General features: G+C 47.1%; 3 protein-coding genes and 1 long non-coding RNA gene across 6 annotated transcripts in view; 3 read left to right on the forward strand and 1 right to left on the reverse strand.

The window, feature by feature from the left end:
• The window catches only part of sez6a (seizure related 6 homolog a), a 109,238-nt gene extending 102,711 nt beyond the window's left edge, over positions 1-6,527 (forward strand). The window contains exons 10-18 of one of the 3 annotated variants that reach the window (XR_013124285.1): positions 163-359; positions 910-1,104; positions 2,482-2,673; positions 2,930-3,124; positions 3,661-3,696; positions 4,039-4,147; positions 4,261-4,360; positions 4,991-5,070; positions 5,879-6,527. Coding sequence is in view for 2 of the 3 variants with exons in the window: in XM_076986479.1 (XP_076842594.1) it covers positions 163-359; positions 910-1,104; positions 2,482-2,673; positions 2,930-3,124; positions 3,661-3,696; positions 4,039-4,147; positions 4,261-4,360; positions 4,991-5,017 (1,051 nt within the window). In the remaining variant the exon portion in view is untranslated. Of the gene's footprint in view, positions 1-162; positions 360-909; positions 1,105-2,245; positions 2,460-2,481; positions 2,674-2,929; positions 3,125-3,660; positions 3,697-4,038; positions 4,148-4,260; positions 4,361-4,990; positions 5,839-5,878 lie in introns of those variants that run through there. The other 2 variants (XM_076986479.1, XM_076986481.1) reach the window with 2 other exon arrangements.
• On the reverse strand, positions 5,636-7,190 carry LOC143487524 (uncharacterized). The gene is made up of 2 exons (XR_013124286.1): positions 7,072-7,190; positions 5,636-6,050 (listed from the first exon to the last, which is right to left on the reverse strand). It is a non-coding gene; the product is annotated as an uncharacterized LOC143487524 (long non-coding RNA).
• On the forward strand, positions 7,158-17,682 carry phf12a (PHD finger protein 12a). Its single transcript, XM_076986482.1, has 15 exons — positions 7,158-7,946; positions 8,609-8,790; positions 10,767-10,839; positions 10,983-11,400; positions 11,498-11,618; positions 13,211-13,343; positions 13,511-13,675; positions 13,784-13,927; positions 14,243-14,924; positions 15,024-15,128; positions 15,226-15,381; positions 15,524-15,622; positions 15,705-15,787; positions 15,938-16,076; positions 16,443-17,682. Exons 1-15 carry the CDS (start codon positions 7,881-7,883, stop codon positions 16,823-16,825), a joined length of 2,949 nt encoding a protein of 982 aa, XP_076842597.1. The 5' UTR covers positions 7,158-7,880; the 3' UTR covers positions 16,826-17,682.
• Positions 17,683-18,258: 576 nt separating this feature from the next.
• On the forward strand, positions 18,259-20,251 carry LOC143487523 (dehydrogenase/reductase SDR family member 13-like). Its single transcript, XM_076986483.1, has 5 exons — positions 18,259-18,493; positions 18,804-18,922; positions 19,065-19,188; positions 19,291-19,617; positions 19,717-20,251. Exons 1-5 carry the CDS (start codon positions 18,364-18,366, stop codon positions 19,974-19,976), a joined length of 960 nt encoding a protein of 319 aa, XP_076842598.1. The 5' UTR covers positions 18,259-18,363; the 3' UTR covers positions 19,977-20,251.
• Positions 20,252-21,362: the final 1,111 nt, after the last annotated feature.

Raw genomic sequence — 21,362 nt, forward strand, 5'->3', positions numbered from 1 at the left:
TGAGCTGCGAATTTATTTTGGAAAATTTGTATTATTGTGCAGCAATAAATGGATTTAATACTGACCGAAAAAATAATGCAGTAAGCCACATTGATTTAATGTGATGCACTATGTTTTGTGTAATGCCGTGCTCTGACTGTAACCTCGTGTCCATCCTTAAAGCCTTCATCTTGGTAAGAACGACATCCTGACATTCTATGATGGCGACGACCTGACAGCCAACATCCTGGGCCAATACAGCGGCACTCTGGCCCGGTTTAAACTCTACACCTCCACGGCGGACGTGACCATCCAGTTCCAGTCTGATCCGGCCACCAACATCTACGGCTACAACAACGGCTTCGTGGTGCATTTTTTTGGTAAGCTGCACTCACGGGAGAGCCATTTCTCATTCGTTTTGAAGACTGGCAACGATTCAAGAGCTATGAGTGATTGTTCAACGTTCAATAAAAACAAATGGTTAATGTGGTTAAGACAGACTGTTCCATTGTTACATGTTTTGGTCAAATGACTCACACTTGTGAAGTGGCAGACCCCCGAGCACTAGTGTCACAGCAAGCGTTAGACATGCCAGAAAGCTTGGCAAGGACCTGCAGTGGCACGTGGCACTGTGAACAATCACTGTGAAAGGACGCCATACTGCTTTCTGGCTGTGGACATATTTACATGCAAAACAGTGTGTGCTGTGTCACTTTAGTTACATCCTCCCTTTCCACCCCGTCAGCTTGGCTGCGCTCGGCGTTTCACACTTGGCGTGGGTTCCCTGTGGACACCGGGCCACCGTGAAATTGCGGACGCAGCATGGCCCTACAGTGACAGCCCGACGGAAATTGATCGGGCGATCGACATATTCGAGGACGGCCCGGAAATTTGCGTGATGATAATCGCCTCTGTCTTCCCTGTCGACAGAGGTGGCCCGAAACGACACGTGCTCGGAGCTGCCGGAGATTGTCAACGGCTGGAAGAGCACATCCCATCCAGACCTGATCCATGGGACGGTGGTGACCTACCAGTGCTACCCAGGTTTCCAGGTGCTGGGTTCTGAAATCCTCATGTGTCAGTGGGATCTCACGTGGAGTGGAGACGTTCCCAGCTGTGAGAAAGGTTTGTAGTGATGACACAGGCAGTCCTGACCCACACCACCCAAACAAGAGAAGTTTCTCACTACAGCCCAAGTCTTCCCTTAATCCACTCCAGGTTTTTGTTTAATCTCAACTCCCTGCATCCCTGAACTATATAATAACCATTGATTACCTGACCCAGGTGCCCTGGAAGCTAGTATTGATCAAACAAAATGTGAACTGGCTGGAAAGACCAATGGACTATGTTGAGGGATTATTGTTTTTGCCTTCTGACCCTATATCATGGCATCAGTGCAGTATCCACAGGATCCACACTAGTTAATAAAAAGAGAGGCCAGTTAATGTCTTCTGACTCACAGGCATCCCAAGTAGTCACACATAGATCATCATAAAGCAGTCTTGTCTCTATGAATACAGACATCCCGATCCATTCACTCATACCCATTCAGAGCCAAGGCATACGGTTTAATGAGAGACGCCATTAAATGGTGATTACATCATCTCCCTGTGGGACTGGTGAAGGTGCATGTGCAGTGAATTACGCTCGTAAAGACGTCTTGGCGAGGGGAGACTCAACGCTGCTGGTAAGCGCTTAGCTTGACTGCCCCTGCGTAAAAATCGTTGTCTCCGTTAGCACACTGGGCTGTGTCGGTTTGTCTTGATTGTGAGAAACGTGGCCAGGGAATGAACATGCAGCGGTAATGGGAAAGTAAACCTCTTAGAGAACAGCTGCCACCTACAGGTTGTAAGTAAAAACTGCTGCATTTTTTTATTATGCTTACAGCGTGTGGTACTATATGGAGAACTGAATAATTCAGAAAGATTCAACAAAGACTGTTATTACCATTCAAGAAACCATGTACAAACGCTTAAACAAAAGCTTACAGCTTGAACGATTTTACATAGTGACCATCACACTATAGGAATGGAAAAACATGTAAGTCCATTTCTAGATTGATGTCTAGATAGAGCATTCATCTTTTTGTCTAGCTTTGTTGTCAGGTTTTAGCTCTTTCATCATTCCTAAACTTTAATCTCCTCTGTCCATAGGATGCCAACAGCCAGAAGGCCTCAATATCTAACCTCTCCATTTTTAATGTGGACCATATTGTGTCCTGTGGGCTGCTCAGAGTGGTCAGCAGCGTCCCTCTCTTTTTCCACAGCTGTCACTTTTTTTACACATTTTCATGGGTCACAACTCTCCTGCAAGTTCAGATCAAGAGAGAAACCTCCTCCAGCCCTTGAGGTTAATTAAATGATTTCTGCTGAGTTCACCCAGAAAAGGCAAATGTGATGAGCAGGCCAAAATTTGCCTCATTAGTCTATTTTTGTGAATGTGTGTGTGTGTGTGTGTGTGTGTGTGTGTGTGTGTGTGTGTGTGTGTGTGTGTGTTCCACAGTAGTGGCTTGTCAGGACCCAGGCATGGTGGATCACAGCTACAGGGTGGTGACTGGCTCCCAGTTTGCTGTGGGTTCAACTGTACAGTACGTGTGTAATAAGGGCTACTCGCTGACCGGACCGGGCCTCCTCACCTGCTACGGCCGAGACGCTGCGGATCCCAAGTGGAGTGAGAGGCGGCCAAAGTGTATCCGTAAGTCTCAACAAATGGATTGATCCCTGCTGTGTTCACGCACATGTGATCAGATGTTTCGTGTTGCATGCCATAACAGAGATACAACTTCTATTCTGCATAAGTTTACCCTCTTGTAGTTACCCTCTGTCTCCACCTAGTGGATCTCAAGACAATTACAGATAAAGTCCTATGATCACACAAAATCCAACTTTCTCTCAGCTCTTATAAAATAGATATTAACAATTGTCGTTAATTAAACTGTATTATTCTCCAGCTGAGAGGTACGAACCTTGCAGTAACCCAGGTGCCCCGTCAAACGCCATTCAGAGCACAGAGAAAGCCTTCTTCCAGGCTGGGGAGACGCTCACCTTCACCTGCCACCCTGGCTATCAGCTCCATGGGGAGGCCACCATCCGCTGCCTCCCGGGACACCCCTCTCAGTGGAGTACCGTGCCTCCTGTGTGCAGGGGTAGGTAACATTATGCCACATTCTGTAGGGTCAAAACAGGCTGGGCCCAGAATCAGTTGTCTATGGATTCTCGTAGTAACCAGGACAACCAGTTATCATGGTATAGAAGCTCAAACCCTCAGTGTAAGCCTGTGTTAAGTTAATAAGCTCCAGGGACGCGCACTTGTAGCAGTGGAACAGGCAATGATGTTTTTAGTGCTGTTTTTATCTTGCTATCTTGGCTCTTAAATTTTTAATTGAAGTCATTAGTTTAATTGAAAGCTGATTCAACTGATGTCTCCTGTTTAAAGCTGCAAATTGAATAGAACCGTTTAGGCTACAGAACTAGCGAGAGGCCATTTGGAGAAAATGAGAATACTTAATCAAAGGCTTCCCTTAATAGCCTCCATTATTTTAAGTGCCTAAAGTTCTGTCAGCATTCTGAATCACTTTTACGCAAGGGGTGATTTTTACAGAGTAATCCATTTTTGTTTTGGTATTTCTGCTTCTGGTTTTTCAATTATGCTTCTAAAAATGTCTTCTTTTTTTTTTCTTAGCCCCCATGGGTGATGTTAATGGGCGTAGACTGGATGGTAAGACATTCACAGATTGGGAGTTTAAATCAAGTGATCAAAGTTCAGTGATATTTTGCCAGATGGCTGGACTTCTTTAAAAGTTTGCAACCGCAGTGTCAGTTGCTATAACTATTATTTCTGCTAATGACAGGTGCAACTTCGAAGTATTCATTGCAGTTTTATAATATGCTGTAATCGAGGCACTGTATTACAAAATTATATGAATTAATTATTCATGTGAAATAAGTCTGTATGTGTAGAGGAAGGTTTAAGCCAGCCAATAGAACGTATTCTTAGCTTTTTACCAATGTATTTGTAGCTTGTAGTGATGTCATCCATGTTTCTGCTTCCTTCATTTAGTTGTCAGCTCTGACTTTGGTGCAGAGAGGACCAACATTACTATTGCAGTTATGGTGCCTGTTGCATTGGTGTTACTGGTTGTCATAGCCATTTATCTGTACTTCTCCAAGTGAGTAGACTCTGTGTGCTCCTAGATGTTTTGCTGCAATGCCTTGACTTAAATGTCAGTCGGCGCAAGTGTGTAATGCCAATAGGGTTTTCTGAACTGTGTCATTTCTCCAGAGTCCAGGGTAAGAACTTCCACGTACCCCGCTCATCCTCCCCGCGTTACGATAACATGACGGAGGAGTCTGCGTTCGACAACCCCATCTACGAAACTGGAGTAAGTATGGACGTCCTGAACCCAAGGGACGTTTGACACCCACTACTCCGCCATCCTTTTCTGACTATTCAGCTTCACCTCCCATGTCAGTCCTGCCATCTCCTCACCAGCAGAGGGCGATCTTCATACCAGTTCCATTCTCATCCGAGACCTCTGGCTTTACTTTTGATAAATCTGGTGGCAATTAAGATGAACCAGCTAATGACTCCCAGTGTCCAATACTGACTGAAGCCTGACTGGTCTTGGGGGGGATATACACATAATACAGGAAATGCAGATGCCACTGTGTGTAGCTTGAACAAAGCACCTCAGTGAATGTTCCAATTTTTATGTAATGTGTTGCACTATCCCTTTGTCTGAAGGCTAAATCTTGGAAACACATTCACACTGTAGTATTGCTCACTGTCACAAGATGCTGCCATTATCCAAGTACATTTCACAACGTACACCCTCGTCACACCATCGAGTGCATAAATCATGCAGATTTATATGAATGTTCATGGATCTTTTGGAGCATGATCACTTACTGTGGTAACGGGGGTGTTTCTCACCATGTGTTTCGATCTGTCTGCATCTGTGTGCTCTGCCCTTGGACCTGGCTGGCTGGGACCCTACCTCCCTCTCTCCCAGCCTCGAACGGCTCTCCGTGCTAATTGACAGCTCCGAGTTGGGCTGCCCCGGTGTGACTGCACCATCTGAAGAGCAGTGAGGTGAGGGGACCTGGTGGTGACACACATTCGCACCCGACTCTCATCACGAGAGGGTCGCCCCTGTCCAATCAGCGCCAAGCACGTGACGTCCTGCAGTCAGGCCTGTGCGATACGCCATGTGGCATAAGCAAGCTGTATTTTTAAAGCTCAACCAAAAACACTCACAGCGAATCTTTGTGTTTTAATGTTGTAATCATAGAACTGTAAGTCTTTGTTTTCATCATTATTTCATTTGTTTTGTCTTAAATTTGTGTACTGAATGTGACTCCTGGTCATTGAATGGCTGTTTAATATTTGCATCCACTGTGCACTGTTAGTCAAATGCTTGCTTTGAAGTCCAACTATGTCAGATTAATCCATTATTTTATACTCCACACTTATTCATTGTATTTAATACTTAATCTTTATTGTTTTATTTCTTGATGATAAAAGCCCTTCTGTGTACTTTTGGTTTCATGTGATATTTACATGTATCTGTTTTGTGCATCAGATGCCAATAAATCATCTCTTCATACATTGAACATCTTTACTATATCACAACCTAAGAATTACATTTACTGTCACATTTAGGTGGACTAAAATGATTGAACGTTCTAGGCTTGTTGATGTCATATCTGGAAGCTAAAGTCTATGAAGCAGACTGGGCCAAAATTCCTTGTATTATTTGTACAGCTTGATTAATAACATTTATCATCACTCAGATCGTATGTTTACATGCCAGCCAGTACAATGGCACATGTTTATTCTGCATTGGTATTTAACACTCACTGCTGCTCGAAAAAAGTCATAAATATGCTTATGATTGCAGGAGGCAGGGGACTGTGAGATGTGTGTTTAGGGCCTGTTCCACACTGGATGTCCATGTTCAACAGGTCTTCTGAGACAGCTCTTGATCCTCGTCTCTCCACCCTCCTGTTCCGTCCCTTTTATTGCTCAGCTCTTTGTACAGTATTTTTTTCTCCAGAGGACCTCTGCCAATGCTGGGAAAATGGTGGACAATATGATCTTATTTTTGTAGCACTTCAGCATCGTTGATCCATCCTTTTTTTTGGTTATTTTTACCTCTTCACTAAGCACACGATATGTGTGAATGAAAATAAACAGGACAGTATCAGAGGGCTTTTCATTCTGGGACTCCCAAATCCCAGGTGAAAAGGTCTGTATCCATAAGATGGGGACATGCTTGAGATAATTGACTGTCCAATATTATCTAACTATGCCACAGTGACACTAAGACAAGTGATAATAATAACATCATTATTCAGTCTGTTTATTACACTTGAACCACTGAACGTCTGCATGGGGGTTTTCTTTCTTAAAGACTTGGTAAATAAACTGACTATACAAAAACTACAATGATTTATTTGTCTACTTTGGAAAAATATGAGAACAACTTCAATAATAATAGGGAGAACAGAATGTTGTCTTTGTCAAGCCAATTTAATAAATACAGCACACTTATTTGAAGTGAGAGTCGGAAAGATCATTCTTGTGAAGTATATGTAGCATTGGCGATGTATTTAAAAGCGCTTTAATTTAAAAGCGCTTAAAAACAGTTACTAAACTAAGTGATATGTAGCTCACCTAGTTGTATTATTAATAACTAACAGTTCCTGCACATGTTCTAGCTATGCCATAAAACCGTTTTTTCCGGTTGTGAAGCAACGTTGGCCTAAATTACTCTGCAGTAAACCAACTAAATAGCCCGAGACGGTTATCTATGTAGCGATTCAAGAATCTCATTGGTGCATAGTGTCAATGTCAACTGAACAGACCAATCATAGACCCGGAAAATATTGAGACAGTGTAACGGCGCAAAAGCTCACAATGGCACAAACGGCACCGTGAAACTACACCGATAAAAACGGAATTAGACACCTGGCGCAATAAGTTAAAGTGGAGTTATAAACCCTGCCGATAACCGCGCCGTTTATATGTATGAACAGCCAAAGTAAAATACTGTTGAATGTGGAAAATTCCTCCGACAACACAATCACGAACCTTCTTCCAAGATGGCTCCGAGGTCGGCAGCACGGCGCATGCGCAGACGCCGTTCCACGCAAGTTTTGCGCCAACTGTGTGGGGAGGATGTGGCGAGCAGTGTTGTCGGGCTGGATGCGCGGCGTTTATTCATCACAACAATGATCTCCACCGTTATCTCGGATGCGTTCGCGGTCTGAACGGCCTCGCGTCAGCTGCGGTCCGCACGATACCCGCTCCGTTCCTGGGGGAGCGTTCCCGTTGCCTCCGATGTTTCGTTTCCTGCATCATGGACGAGGGCGATTTGGCGTCTTTATCCTGCATCTCTGCTAGCTACCGTCAGGGGAGGAGGAGCAGGCGACACACGGGCTAGGCCTCAGCTAGGCCGGAGGCTGCTTCTCTCTTCGTCTCTCCACTTGTCTTCTGCTTGTGGACACCGAATGCAGTTATTTTTGTTGCTGTAGAAAACACACAACTGCTTGCTTGGCCATTTACGTCTTTTGGAAACACACGGTTGGTTTGTTTCATTGGATTATATTTAAAAAAACTGTTAGCTGTCCACCTAGCTGGCTAAACAGTCACCTAGCACAACATTGGAGCTGACGCCATTAGAGGATCTCTGCGTTAAAACTCGACCGGGACGAGTGTTTCTGGGTCGAACATGTCCCTCTGAGAGGAAGAGTCTTCTCGGACAGGGACATTTGGACGTTATTTATTTGGAAAGGTTACGGGGCGAGTTCCCCCTTCCAAGGACTGTAGCTAATTGGGACTGTAGCTAATAGCTTGGCTGCATCGCTCCGCTGACCCGACTGCTAACCTCGACAGTTTGAATGTGGGATAAAATGGAGACCCCGACGATTGTGTACGACCTGGATACTTCGGGCGGTCTGATGGAGGTCAGTAACCACAACTAGAAATACAAAATATATATAACAGTGGTGTGTGGTTGACGTTCATTATTTTGTCAATCCGACGATTCACCGGCTGATGGAGATGGCAGCCTGTGGTAGCGCTAGCAATTTCGTTAGCCACTAAAGCTAGGAACTAGTAGCTATCTGGCTATCACCTGAATAACTTGGCATTAGCTCTCCCTTTATCCGGCTGGTTCGCTACGTTGTACGGTTCTGGTTTTATTACACATTTTAGGGGAGTCTTAAACGAACCGTGTCCATGTGTCACTTAGCTGTGCGCACACGAAGCTACATGGCTAATGTTATATCGCTTGTGCTAGCTAGCCTGCTAGTCAGGGCCCAACAATGGCTGACACGTCTCGAGTCAAGCCAAGGAGGGTGGACGCCATAATATATTTTTTTTTGCTAGCTAGCATGATGGTTCGCTCTCAGATATCAAAGTAGCTAGCTAGATATTAGCAGAACCGCTCACGGCGAAGCGGATGTCCACTGCAGGATATAAAAAAGTAAGCGACACGCTCGGTTGTGATTAGTGTTGGAAATCTTAGTGGCTAGCTAACAAGCTTACGCCTCTTACAAGAGAGCCGCTGGGTCTCCTATTACTAGACGGATACAACGCGTTCAGCCGTCCCCTCTCTGTTTTTCAGCAAATCCAGACTTTGCTTGCACCCCCGAAGTCGGAGGACGGCGAGAAAAGGAGTCGAAAATTGGACCGGAGTACCAGGAGGACGGGCCGCGCCACCAACCACGACACCTGCGACAGTTGCCGTGAAGGAGGGGATCTCCTCTGCTGCGATCACTGCCCTGCCGCTTTCCACTTGCAGTGCTGGTAGGCAGCTCATGGGTGTCGAAATGTTGAAGTGTTGGGTCAACGAAATGTTGAGCAGAAGACAATTCGTTCCATTCATGTTGCTTGCGTGTCCCTCGCGAGGCAGAAGAGTTTATGCCGGCGTTGGTCAAAATGTTAGTTGCTACTTTTCCCCTATGAGTGTCACGGAATGTGTAATCCCGTGACAAAACTGTAGACCGTTACCGTGGAACTGCCACTTTCCAAGTGTAAAGTGTTAATTGTTTTCCCTTCTTAGCCAGGTTGTTAAAATAAATAAAGGTGAAATAATAAAGGTGGTCAGAGAGAGAGAATCAGATGCTTACTTTTGGTGGTCACACAAATGTTGAGCGAGCTGTAGTGGGTTCTGCAGTTCTAAAGAACTGATTAGGTCTTGATGGTGGTTGATTTTATCCTGAAGTGAGCTGTCGACATAAACTTCAGTGTAACTGGTATCGACATAGCAGCTGCCAGGGTTATGTAGAGCAGGCTCTTTAATGTTTGTACATGGTGTGGATTTCTGCATCTTTGAAGGCCTATATATCCACGGGTTCAGGTTTGGGGTCGCTGGGCTGTGTAAATAATCACCTCTGCATGCAGGGCAACCGAATGTTGTAGAGAGTATTCCAGAAATGCCGCACTGACGGTATAACAGGGAAACAAACACACCATAATTAACGTATTACATCTGTAGCCAAACACTCTTCAGAAAGCACCCAGCACGCTCTCTGAGCAGTTTTTCGCATTTGCCATACGGCTCCATGTGCTAACTTGGTAAGGATTTATTACCACGGCTAACATTACGAATTTTTCGCTGGAGGAGTCCGAAATGCTTGAGTTCTCTTTTTGCATGTCGTTGGTGTTCCGCTTTTTTTTTTAGCAAGCCTAAATGAATCCATGTGAGTTTGGAGACCCACACAACGCGGAACCTATCCAGCACGCATTGTGCTCCGAGGTCCTTGGCCCGGTGCCTGGACGTGCCCGAGACCGCCCACAGTCTCACCTGCCTTTCATCAAGTTCAGCTTTCGACTATCGCCACGTTCAAATAACCCCGGCGTGAACTGAACTGACCTTCTCTGCAGGGTTCTCCTTCATTTGCATGTAGCGCAGGCTGAGAGTCGGAGCGTGGCTTTTGTTCTGGGGGGGTGTCTACTGCACCACGTGTTTAAAGGTGGTGCTTGCAAAAACAAAAGTTGACGGCAGAGGACCTCAAATCTCAGAACGTACCTTGGAGGGGATAGTTGGTGTAAACACCTCTTCCTGTAGGGTTTGTGAGGCAAGCCAGCATCCCAAAAAGGAGAGCGGTGTGAAGATAAGGTTAAACCCAGAAGAGCCACCGCTGAGCCTTCCCATTCATGATTGTGTTCGGTGTCCCGTGGCACAAAAATGGAAACTCTGGGGCTCAGATGAGTGTTGGAAGGCCATGTGCTTGGGGTTCTGCATGTGGGCTGAGGATTAGCTAACAGAGGCCCCTTTCTTGGAGAGTACCTCTGGTCTTCCGGTATACACAGAGCGGAGTGTTTACTCTTGGAAGGATGAGAAGTGACGGATCGTTTTGTCTAAACCCACTTTTTGTCTTAAGTTTGCAAAGTGAGTGTGTGTGCTGCCAGAAGGAACGTAAACCAGCTATGTTAGGCAACATAAACTAGACAGTGTTCATTTTATGTGGCTAAAATGGGGTAGTTTTTTTTTTTTTTTTTAACCTCAAGTGGCGCCTGTGTCTAAAAAGGTTTTATTTGCTTGATTTGAATCTTTACTGTTGCCAACTGCCATTTTAGTCTTGGGGGGGGGGGGGGGGGGGGAGTTTTGACCACATGCATCATAGGGAATCCTCAATCTATTGCAAAGTTTTCTGTAGTAACATTTGGGTATTTTATTTGTGTAAACTGTAGTCCTGAGTGTGTTTAAGGGCACTTTATGCAGCATTTGTTGCTTGTTTGTTTGTATTTACCCCTTGCTATAAAAAATTTTCTTCCAGTAACCCACCGCTTAGCAGGGAAATGCTGCCCCCTGGTGATTGGATGTGTCATCGCTGTACAGTTCGTAAGAAGGTGAGGCTTGGGTTGTGGGGGTGGAATGGGGGCAAGTTGTGTGTCATTAACCCTTAAGACAAGTAAGGAAGAAAGATGTCACTAGCACCACTACATGCGAAGTTTTTGGCAGTGCTAAGCATTGCTCTACTCTTTCTTTGCAGAAGCGAGAACAGAAGAAGGAACAGATCAACGGCCTCATGCTGGCTAAGCAAGCCCCGTCTCCGGCCGCCGAGCTGGACCTGGGGACCCTCCGCCTGGACCCCACCGTGGCCGTGGGTGGGACGGGCCTTCGCGCGGCCGTGGCCCAGGTGCGTCTCCTCGAGCGGCGGCCCAGCAGCCGGCCGGCCACGCCCACCTCCAACGCTTCCTCCACGGACACGCCCACGCTCTCGGAGCAGAACGACATGGAGGAGGACCTGCTGGACGTGGAGGACGAGGCGCAGGGCTCGGAGCCCGAGAGCGCCGGCACCACCGCCACCCTCAAACGGCCCTTCGACCTGCTGATCGCCGCCGCCATGCAGAGGAACCCCACGCAGTTCCAGCTCCCCAACGACCTCACCTGCACTACCGCACTTCCGGGTGAGCTCCACGGGGCCCGAGTGGATACGCAGTGGTCGCTTCTCAGCCTCTCGCCGTACAGCTTACACCCCCCCCCCCCTTTTGATTTCTCTCTCAGGAACCAGCAAAAAGAGGAGGAAAGATGAGATGACCGGGAAGAACGTGAAGCGTCCGCAGCACGAGCTGGACCATTATGGGCTGGTCCCGCTGCCTGTCAGAGTGTGTTACACCTGCAGCAGGTACCGCCCTTTCAGAGTGCTTCTGGGAAATATTTCGAACTGCTGCCATTGGCGTATATGCCAATTAGGACCATGGAGCAGAATTGGGTTTTTAAAAAGTCAGCTGTTCCATTTCACGAGGAGCAGCACTAGCATGGCTGTGTCTCAGCCACCACACCAAACGCCCGGTGCACCGGAGTCCCACCACGTCACTTTTGCTGATTGAAAATGAAATGTAGGTCTAACTAGTCAATAATTCAACAGCGAGTTCAACAGAGAGCTCACAACTCGGCCACACGGGCAGATTCGGTCAGCATAGACGGTTGTATGTAAGCTGCAGTTTGGGTGCCATTCCTGCAGTGGTAAAACTTTTGAAAATATGCACCCAAATGAGCATGCCCCAATGTCTGCTAGCGGTTCTTTAATGCTGTTTTTAATAGTACTTTGTTGTAAATTATTCCTCAGGGTAAACATCTTGGTCAAATGTCTTGCCATTTTGTGCCTTAAATGTATTTAACCAAGAATATAAAATGTTGCACCAAGGAAATGGCTGTTGAAGACCAGAGACATGCTTTGTGCAGTTCAAGTCCTCAGTAGTTTATTTCCTGTTTCTTTTCAAAGAGATGTTAAAAGATGAGTTTATGTTGAAACATATATATCTATACCCTGTAATTAGTTGTCTCTTACTGTATTGGTTTGTACTCCTCTGGACACGATGCACAAAAGTAGATATTTGACATATGTGCTAGTTAGAAGGGACAGTTGAATGGCTGCGCTACTTAGAATGACTGTGTATGGGTATGACACCATTTGTGTGTGGGTTTTTGTTTGGTCTTTGTGGTGACTGCTGTCTCAGCGTTCCGATGTTAATTTGTACAAATGATCTTCCCTCTGTACATGCTGGTAGAAGTGGTGCAATATGGTGTTTTACGTTTCAACCTCATGCTTGGTTCTATTAAGCAATTAAGTGTAACTTTCTCAAGAGCAGTCAGCAAAAAAGTTTAGAAAAAATGTGATGTGGTTGGAGTAACTTCCGCTGCCTGGAATGCTGCAGGCCTTAAAGAACTGATGTGTTTGGGGGCTGAGTGGCCTGCGACTGTAGGGTCGTGACTACGTAACACCCGTTAGGAGACCATTCAGCTTTTCCTAATGTGCAAAGTTGAGGTCAGTTGACTCCAGAGGTGTCAATTCCAGGTTCAGAAAGAAAGTCCTCACCAGGATTTTGCTCAAGCTTGCTAGATTTTCTAATTAGTGCAATCCAGGTAAAATTAGTGGAATCAACACAATCCAGGAAGCCTGAGCAAAATCCTGGTGAGGACTTTTACTTTCTGAACCTGGAATTGACACCTCTGCTTGGCTCCCAGCTAAATATGCCAGGGTGGGCATTTCTTCTGTGAGGAGTTTTTTTTTCTCTCTTCTCATCAGGCACTTCTCTTGGGCTGCCCCAGAGGGCAAGAGCCAATCCACCCAGGCTGAGAGCTTCTCTTAAAATAGGTTGACCGTATTTACTTGAGGATAATGTCTACACAGATGGTTTGTGGGTTTTTTTAAGACCAAAGTGGAACGTGAGCCTAACACAGCAGTCGATCTCTGTGGGGCGCGCTTTGTTGTAGGAGTTGCAGGTTGGCGCCGTTGATCCAGTGCGATTATTGCCCGCTGCTGTTCCACATGGACTGTCTGGACCCGCCTCTCACCGCCATGCCCACGGGCAGGTGGATGTGCCCCAACCACATCGAACACTTGGTGGTAAGCAGCACCATGTCCAGAACTGTCCCCTCTTAAATGTAGTTTCCCATTAAGTTAATCAAAGATCATTGTGAATGAGATCTGACCACTTGTCTATGTGGAAACTTTAATGATTGTTTTATTAACAGTTGTTCTTGTCTGTTGCGTTCATCCCGCCTCTGTTTCAGCTAAATCAGAGAAGCCTGACGCTGAGTAACCGCTGCCAGCTCTTTGACCGCTTTCAGGACCGCATATCCCAGCATGCTGTCAAAGTAGACTTCCTGCAGCGAATACACCGCCAGCACCCCCCTACGCGACGAGCCTTGCACAGTCACGGCAAGAAAGCCTTGAAGGTTAGACATCGATCTCAAAACACACACCCAGCTGAATGGTCTCACGTCGGATTCTTTGGGAGTTTCAGACCCATTTGTGATTGGTAACGGAGTTGGCCCTGTCCGCAGGTCCCAGATGCCATCAAATCGCAGTACGAGAATCCGCCTGTGATGATTCCGTCTGCCGGAATCCGGGATGGTGAGCTGATCTGCTCGGGTGTTCTGGAACCTTCCCCCACGCAGCACTACACCAGCACCGACGAGCAGCAACAGGTGTGTACAGCCCGTGTGCGGCAGGTCTGAAGCGTGCGGTGGTCTCCTTACCCCCCACACTGCTGACTGAACTTGATTACCAGGTTCAGGGGGTTTGCTTAAGCAGGGATATCACCCAACTGTTCTCTGATGACAAAGTTGGGATTCCCTTCATTTTACATGGGTTGTTTCAGTCAAGTATAATCAGACTAAGAAGATATCCAGTTCTGGGCTATATGTTTGCAACAACATAATGCCAAGGACTACGAGGTTTGTGCTGTACAGGTTGTGCGGATTCACTTTTGACCTTTTGGCCTCTGGTTTTCTCCCCTGCAGTGGCTCCGAGACGTGATTTCGCTCCAGTGTAGCATCATGAGGCACCTGTCCACCAGGCAGCGGGATACAATGCAGGCGGAGAAGACGGACGTGAAGCCATGCGTGGGCGAGCCCAGCTCTGCGTACCCTTCCTGCGCCATGGACACAGCGCCCTCTGGTAAGACGGAGCTCGGCGCCATCTCCAGCGAGAGCCATCCTGCCTGCGGGTCCTGCACAGACAGCACGTGCCGGAGCTGTGGGACCACCAACGGCCCCTTGGACAGACCGGCCCACGCCAACGGTGGACAGGTCTGCCCCGCTCCCCTGGGTGACACCCAGCACAGGCTAGGCGAGCACCCCACGCTTGGCCTCGGCGCGACCCACCTTCTCGTGCCGCCTGCCCCTCTGCCCGTAACCCTTGACCTGATCAATCACACCAGCTCTGCACTTGTTAAGACTGAGGATCCGACTTCAAAGTCCTGCACTGCCCCGAAGCCAACGGCCGCAGCATGTGTCAAATCCGAGCACAGCTCCCCTCCAGCTCACAGTCAGAGCACTTCCCCCAGTTCACAGAGGGGGCAGATGGCCGTGATGGGTAAACGATTGACGTCCTCGCACGTCTCTGGGACACCGGCCGTCACGGCTCTGCAAGCGGCCCCAGACAGTAGTGCCAGCTGTCAGGTTTCTTCAGCACCCTCCACTGGTAAGTCCTGGTACTGCATTAAAGTGACTAGGTGTTTGTCAAGGACCAAGTTGGAGAGAGAGACTGAAAGTGCTAACCTTTCATTCTTGTAATCCTCAGATGGGAAGTTTAGTGGCGACGTGGCAGCACAAAGCCCCGGGTCAGAGCTCTTAAATCTGGGAGACCTGTCCAGCTGTCTGAAGGGTATGATGAAGGGGTGCGGAGGTGAGTTTGTCTCTACAACAGTTCGAACCGTGAAAGCGGTTCGTCTGCTGCTTTCTGCCCTCCTTATCTGGGCCCCAAACCTGTGCTTCTCTCGCAGAGGTTGAGCTGAACGCCCTGGACGAGAGGTTCATCAAGATATTGGCTTGGCAGCGGATCCAGCAGCTCCTCGAGCCAAAAGCTCCTCCCACTCCCGTCGTCACGCCGTCATCTCCGGCCGCCACCCCCTTCGTGCGGCAGAGCCGGCGCACAGAAGGTACGACGCGAGTGCTCACCATCGCGCGTTTTTACCCCGCGTGTTTCACGTCGTGACACTCACCCTTTAACTGCGAACGAGAAGTATCACGTAAAGACGGAGGCCTGAAGTCAATTAACTGGGAACTGTCCTCCTCTCCCAGCACAAAACAAAGACATCCAGGCCAGAGCTACATTTTATCCTCTGTCGGGGAAGGGTGCAGCGGTCAGCATGTCTTACAGAAGCCTTTACATCGGAACTGGTGAGTGGCTCTCCCTAGTGCAGTCCACCGTCCTCAGGGTGGGTGGAAGGTTTTCACCAGATTTTGGACATTTTCCCCGCAGGTGCCGACATGGATGTGTGCCTTACCAATTACGGCCATTGCAATTACGTGTCGGGAAAGCACGCTTGCATCTTTTATGATGAGGTAACCCACTTCAACGTCGTCTTCACCTTCTTCCGTTCACGCGCGAGATCAATACGTGGCTTTGAACGTTGCAATTTGAAGACCGAGGTAGGGGTACGGGGATGTCGCCCGCGAGCGTTTTGGTGACAGAGCGTTTCCGTGCTCCCTCAGAACACGAAGCAGTACGAGTTGCTGAACTACAGCGAACACGGGACGACGGTGGACAATGTGCTGTACTCGTGCGACTTCTCCGAGAAGGCGGGTCCAAACCCATCCAGCAGCCTGGTGTCCAAAGTACAGAGCATTATTCGTAAGTGCAAAGCGCGTACAGGCGTGCGCAAAGTGGTCTGCTTGCTGTATTCTACAGTGGTCCGGTGGTCAAGAACAAAAGAGGGTGTGGCTAATATGGTAATTGGGGGTGGGGGGTTATATTTGATGGTAGTGGAAGGTTCATTTCATGCAGCTATAAATATCAGTAGGACAGTGTTGTCTAATGTGATCTTGTATAAGCCATGGGTTGCCCAACTATGTGAAAACCACCCTGTGCAGTCACTGTAAACAGGTGCTGGATCAGGATTTGGTTTAGATCTCCAGGTTCGCTTGTTTGTACATCGCCCTTTTCAGGTTGATTCTTGCTCCAGGCCCCACCCACACGATGGTCTTCTCTCTCCCTCAGGCCGCTGTAAGAAGAGGAAACAGCAGGAAGGCGGCGGGGGCGTCCTGCCCCGGGGCGGCGTGATGAGAAGCCAGGCCAGCGAGCCGCCCGCCAGCCCCTGTGCCTGCAAGGCCAGCGGCTCGAGCCTGATCGGAGGCAGCGGGGCAGGCTGGGAAGGCACGGCCCTTCTCCACCACGGCAGCTGCATCAAGCTGGGGTGCCTCCAGTTCGTCTTCAGCATCACGGAGTTCGCCAGCCGGCAGCCCAAAGAGGAAGAGGCAGCCAGCGTCGTCGGCTGCAGCCCCGTGCCCATGCCCGGCACCGGCCAGCAGGGGGAGCCGTTGGCCAAGGCCATCCCCCAGATCCACCAAGTGCCAGTGCTGCACCACAACCCCATTCCTTAGCCCCCTTTGCCTCTGAAGCCCCCCCCCCCCCAGGAGCTCAGACTTGTACAGAATGTACGCTTGTTTTGTAATTATTTAATTGTTCATACATTTGCATGAGGTGAAGTATTTTTTCTTTTTTCCTCTCCTCAGAGGCTCTGATTTTGTGGGCGAGTTGCACATAGAAACTTTCTTTTGTGTATGTAAATGCAAAAGTTGAGTTCTTTGAACTTGCATTTTTAAAAGGGATTGGGCGTTCTTGATATTCTGAGAACCAATGAGAAGGCGAGATGTTTCCACTTGTAAAGAAATCAGAACATGTTCTATTTTGTGCCAGTACCAATAGTTTTTATATAAACATGCTTTTTTTCATAAAATTAAAACATTTATTTACTCATTTTTATTTAATGTGTACTGTATTTTGAAGTATAGTAATGGTCTTGTTCCACACTGCTACCCTCACGGTAGCCTCCCTCTATTCAGATGTGTGCCAACACATTTGAAGACGTGTCCATGGTGTATATATGTCTATGTATCTATGTCCATGTACCTGTGTGAATATAGAAATATCCACACACCAGATTGATATGAAAGGAATCCATTGTTTAAAAACCAGTGATAAGGGAATCACTGGATTCCATGTATATACCATTTTGGCTTTTATATTTGTATAGTACCTCATTTGGTCGATGTTCTGTAGCTATCAAAGTGTTAAGTCCTCCTTTTCTTCAATACTGTAGTCATTATGTATATGTCTGTTTCAAAGAGATTTCATCAGAACAGTTTCATGTACCCTGTAATTACAATTTTGACCAGTTTCTTGTCTGTCAAACTGTAAATATCTAAAGATTTTAAATAACATGCTTTAGAAACACTGACCCGTTGCGTATTTTCCTGAGCGCTCAGTTGAGACACTGAAGATGATGTATAGATTTAGCTTTGTGTTATCAGTGTTTGAGACGGCACGTTCCTCCCGCTTCCCCAGCACACATCCGCGACGAACCTTCATGGATCATTACCCAGCTGCCACGTGCAAGATTTTGTATTGCTTACACCCTTACCGTTATTTACTCGTTAATCGTAATCAAGTCCTGCAGGTGCTGCAGACTGAGACTCCAGACGTGCGCGCTAATGAAATCCCACTGACGTAGGAGGCAAAGTGAGGCGCGTGCAGACTGGGTGTTGGCCAGGTTGGCCAAGTGGCCAGGGCCGGCGCCACGGGGGGGCGAATGGGGGCGTCGCCCCCTCAGGCGAGGTGTCCCGCCCCCTCAATGTAAAAAAATAAGACCCATTTACTTTACAACAATCGCTACATGGTGCCCCCTCGGCAGCTCGACAATCGTTACACGCACCCCCCCCCGCGCGCTCAACAACTTATGTTCGCCACCCCCCCCCCCCCCCACCCGCTCAACAACTTACGTTCGCCCCCCCGAAATTTTCTGACGCCCCCTCACTGTATATGTTCTGGCGCCGGCCCTGTAAGTGGCGTTTGTGCCGTTGCTGCTTTTCTGTTCAAAACACTGAACCTTTCAAGACGACCTAAGAGCAAACCGCGAACGATGTTGGATTTTCTGATCTTTGGCGGGGTGCTGCTGGGCATCATGTACATAGTTTTGTATTTAACGGTTTTGAAAATACCCAAGTTCAAAAGCTCAGTAAAATTACACGGGAAGACGTTTATCATAACGGGTAAGTGTTCTGATTTTTAATGCTGATATTGCGCCACGATACGCGAAGTTTATGCGCAATCTACATTCAAACGTTGCACATCTAAAACGGGCAATCCATCTGTTGCATAAGCGTGCTTTTTGCTCTGCAAAACGGTTTACATCGATGATGAATACATTTTTAAAGACGTGTACTAACGTGATTCTCGTAGAAATTACAGCAAGCGCGAATCACTAGTCATTTTAAATAGCGACAATAATGTTTCATAACAGATCTCCACATTTGCATAATGGCATGTAATGAATAATGCATGTCCCGATTCAATGGTCAGGTTCAAATACAGGTATCGGGAAGGCCACTGCGCTGGACATTGCCAAAAGAGGAGCACGGGTAATACTCGCCTGCAGAGACAAGCAAAGAGCTGAAAGTGCTGTCAACGATATTAAAAAGGTAACACAGCCACCAGAATTTTACAATGACCTTGCTGATCATTAATGGGATTTTAAAGGCTAAATACTAGAAAGCACTGAAAATAGATGCCGACACAAAACTTGACCGTGAGGTTAACGGCCGTTTGTCATAAATCTCACAGCAAAGTGGAAACAACGAGATCGTGTTTATGCATTTGGACCTGGCCAGTCTACAGTCTGTGCGTTCTTTTGCTGAGAACTTTCTCAAATCCGAGCCCAGACTGGACGTACTCATCAACAATGCTGGTGAAAGCTCCATTTCCCTTCCCATAATTATCATTTATACGTCATGAAGTATATTTCGAATTAGAATTTTAATATTTGTTATTTCTGCTTGCCTGGATATAGGAGTAGTGACGGAAGGCAAAACCAAGGATGATATTGGATTGATCTTTGGCGTCAATCACATCGGTCACTTCCTGTTAACTGTGCTGTTGCTGGACAGACTGAAGGAGTGCGCGCCCAGCAGAGTGGTGACTGTATCCTCACGGGGTTACGAGATCGGAACCATCGATTTCGAGTGTATCAGCACGCAAAAAGACTTGGGCCGGGGAAATTCCGCTTTAGGCTTGTTCATGAAATATGCCCACAGCAAACTCTGCAACGTGCTGTTCACCCATGAATTGGCCAAGAGGCTCGAGGGCACAAACGTAACCTGCTATACTCTTCATCCAGGTCGGTCCACAACGCGAATATCTCTACAGCAGATGTATACCCACTCAACCACAGGCGAATAAAGTTAGGGTATTTTATTAGCCTCTTTTCTCTCCACAGGAGCCATACGTACGGAAATAGGCCGCCACGCAAACCTGTTGTGGAAGATGATCTTGACGCCCATCACAACGTTGTTCTTTCTGGACGTGGAGTTCGGAGCCCAGACCATTCTCCACTGTGCCCTCCAGGAAGGCATCGAGCACCTGAGCGGGTGCTACTTCTCCGACTGCGCCGTACAGAAGGTGCGCGCCAAGGCCAGGGACGACGCCGCGGCCAAGAAGCTTTGGGAACTCAGCGAAAGGCTCTGCGGCCTGGCTTGACTTGATGCCGGTGTAAGCCAGATATAAATATTGCTCAGTGGGTTAAATGTAAAAATGAATAATTAGCAGTAATTATATAAACATAAAATTATATAAGCATATTTATTTTACTTCTTTGAACTAAGGAAGTAGGCTACTAGCCAATCGGGTTTAAGCCCCTCCTACCACACTCACAATTTGAAGGTTGGTACGAACTTTCGCTCCCATTTTTTTTCTCTTCGCGCTTGTTCAGCACGGACATGCAGCTGAGCTTTCCGTTTTAATTAAACCGAGAAGGGTAACGCTGCAGGCCGGAGCCCCGGTGGGCGTGGGTAAAGGGCGGAGCATGTGTCAATCAGATAATAGACTTTTGTTGTCAATCAATTTTTATTAAGCCAATTATCAGCCAGAGTTAGCTGTCAATCATTTTTTACTGCAGCCAATCATCTTAACAGATCTGCCAAAAGAAGGCGGAACCTGCACGGAGAATCTCTTTAAACAGAAGTATATGCTGCTCTTACACAAGTAGCTGAATAAAAACATTAGAAGAGTCATGACTTTAGACATTTTTAAATCAAAGTTTAAAATACTTCTCACTTATTTTTCTGGAACGGCACTTTAATGTTTTTTTCCTTTATTGCACGTATTGCATCATTTGTACATCATATATATACGTGACGAGTGTAAATTGTTAGCGGAGGGGAGGTGTAAATGGACACAAATTAAGTATTATATCGCGATCGATCGCCAAGTATAAGCGCCTCCGCCGAGCTGAGCGTTGAGGAGCGATTTCGATTGGAGGATCGTGCTCTATTTTTTATTATTAATTTTTTGCTGATGCTGGTCCAGCGTGTCGCGTGCCACTGATTATGCCTCGGCGTGCCAACGGTGGCCGGCGAGCCATAGGTTGCCGACCCCTGCTGTAGAGCCTTTGAATATTAAAACCATTGTCGAAATTAAGCTCAGCAAGTAAAGTAAAAGAAGGACGCGATCACACAGTCTCAGTGAAAATGTAGGAGTTAATGAATAAAGTGCACCAACGCAAAACCCGTGACATAATCCAAATAAAGTTTGAAGACTAGTATTGTTTTGATATAATCAAATGACGATGGAGTGTTGGAGTTATCGGACAGAGTTGATCAAATCAGAGTTAATCCAACTCAATGACTCCCGCAAAGATGTAATTAAACTCTGCCCACGAATTTCTCTTGGCGAAAGATGTACACGGTGAGCATACGATATCTAGCTAGCCCTCCATAATTATGACGATTAAAAGCAATGCCTGATTATATAAAAAAATACTGGTCTTCAAACTTTATTGGGATTATGTCACGGGTTTTGCGTTGGTGCACTTTATTCATTAACTCCTACATTTTCAATGAGACTGTGTGATCGCGTCCTTTTACT

This window comes from Brachyhypopomus gauderio, unplaced genomic scaffold (assembly GCF_052324685.1).
Source record: "Brachyhypopomus gauderio isolate BG-103 unplaced genomic scaffold, BGAUD_0.2 sc47, whole genome shotgun sequence".
NCBI lineage: Eukaryota > Metazoa > Chordata > Actinopteri > Gymnotiformes > Hypopomidae > Brachyhypopomus > Brachyhypopomus gauderio.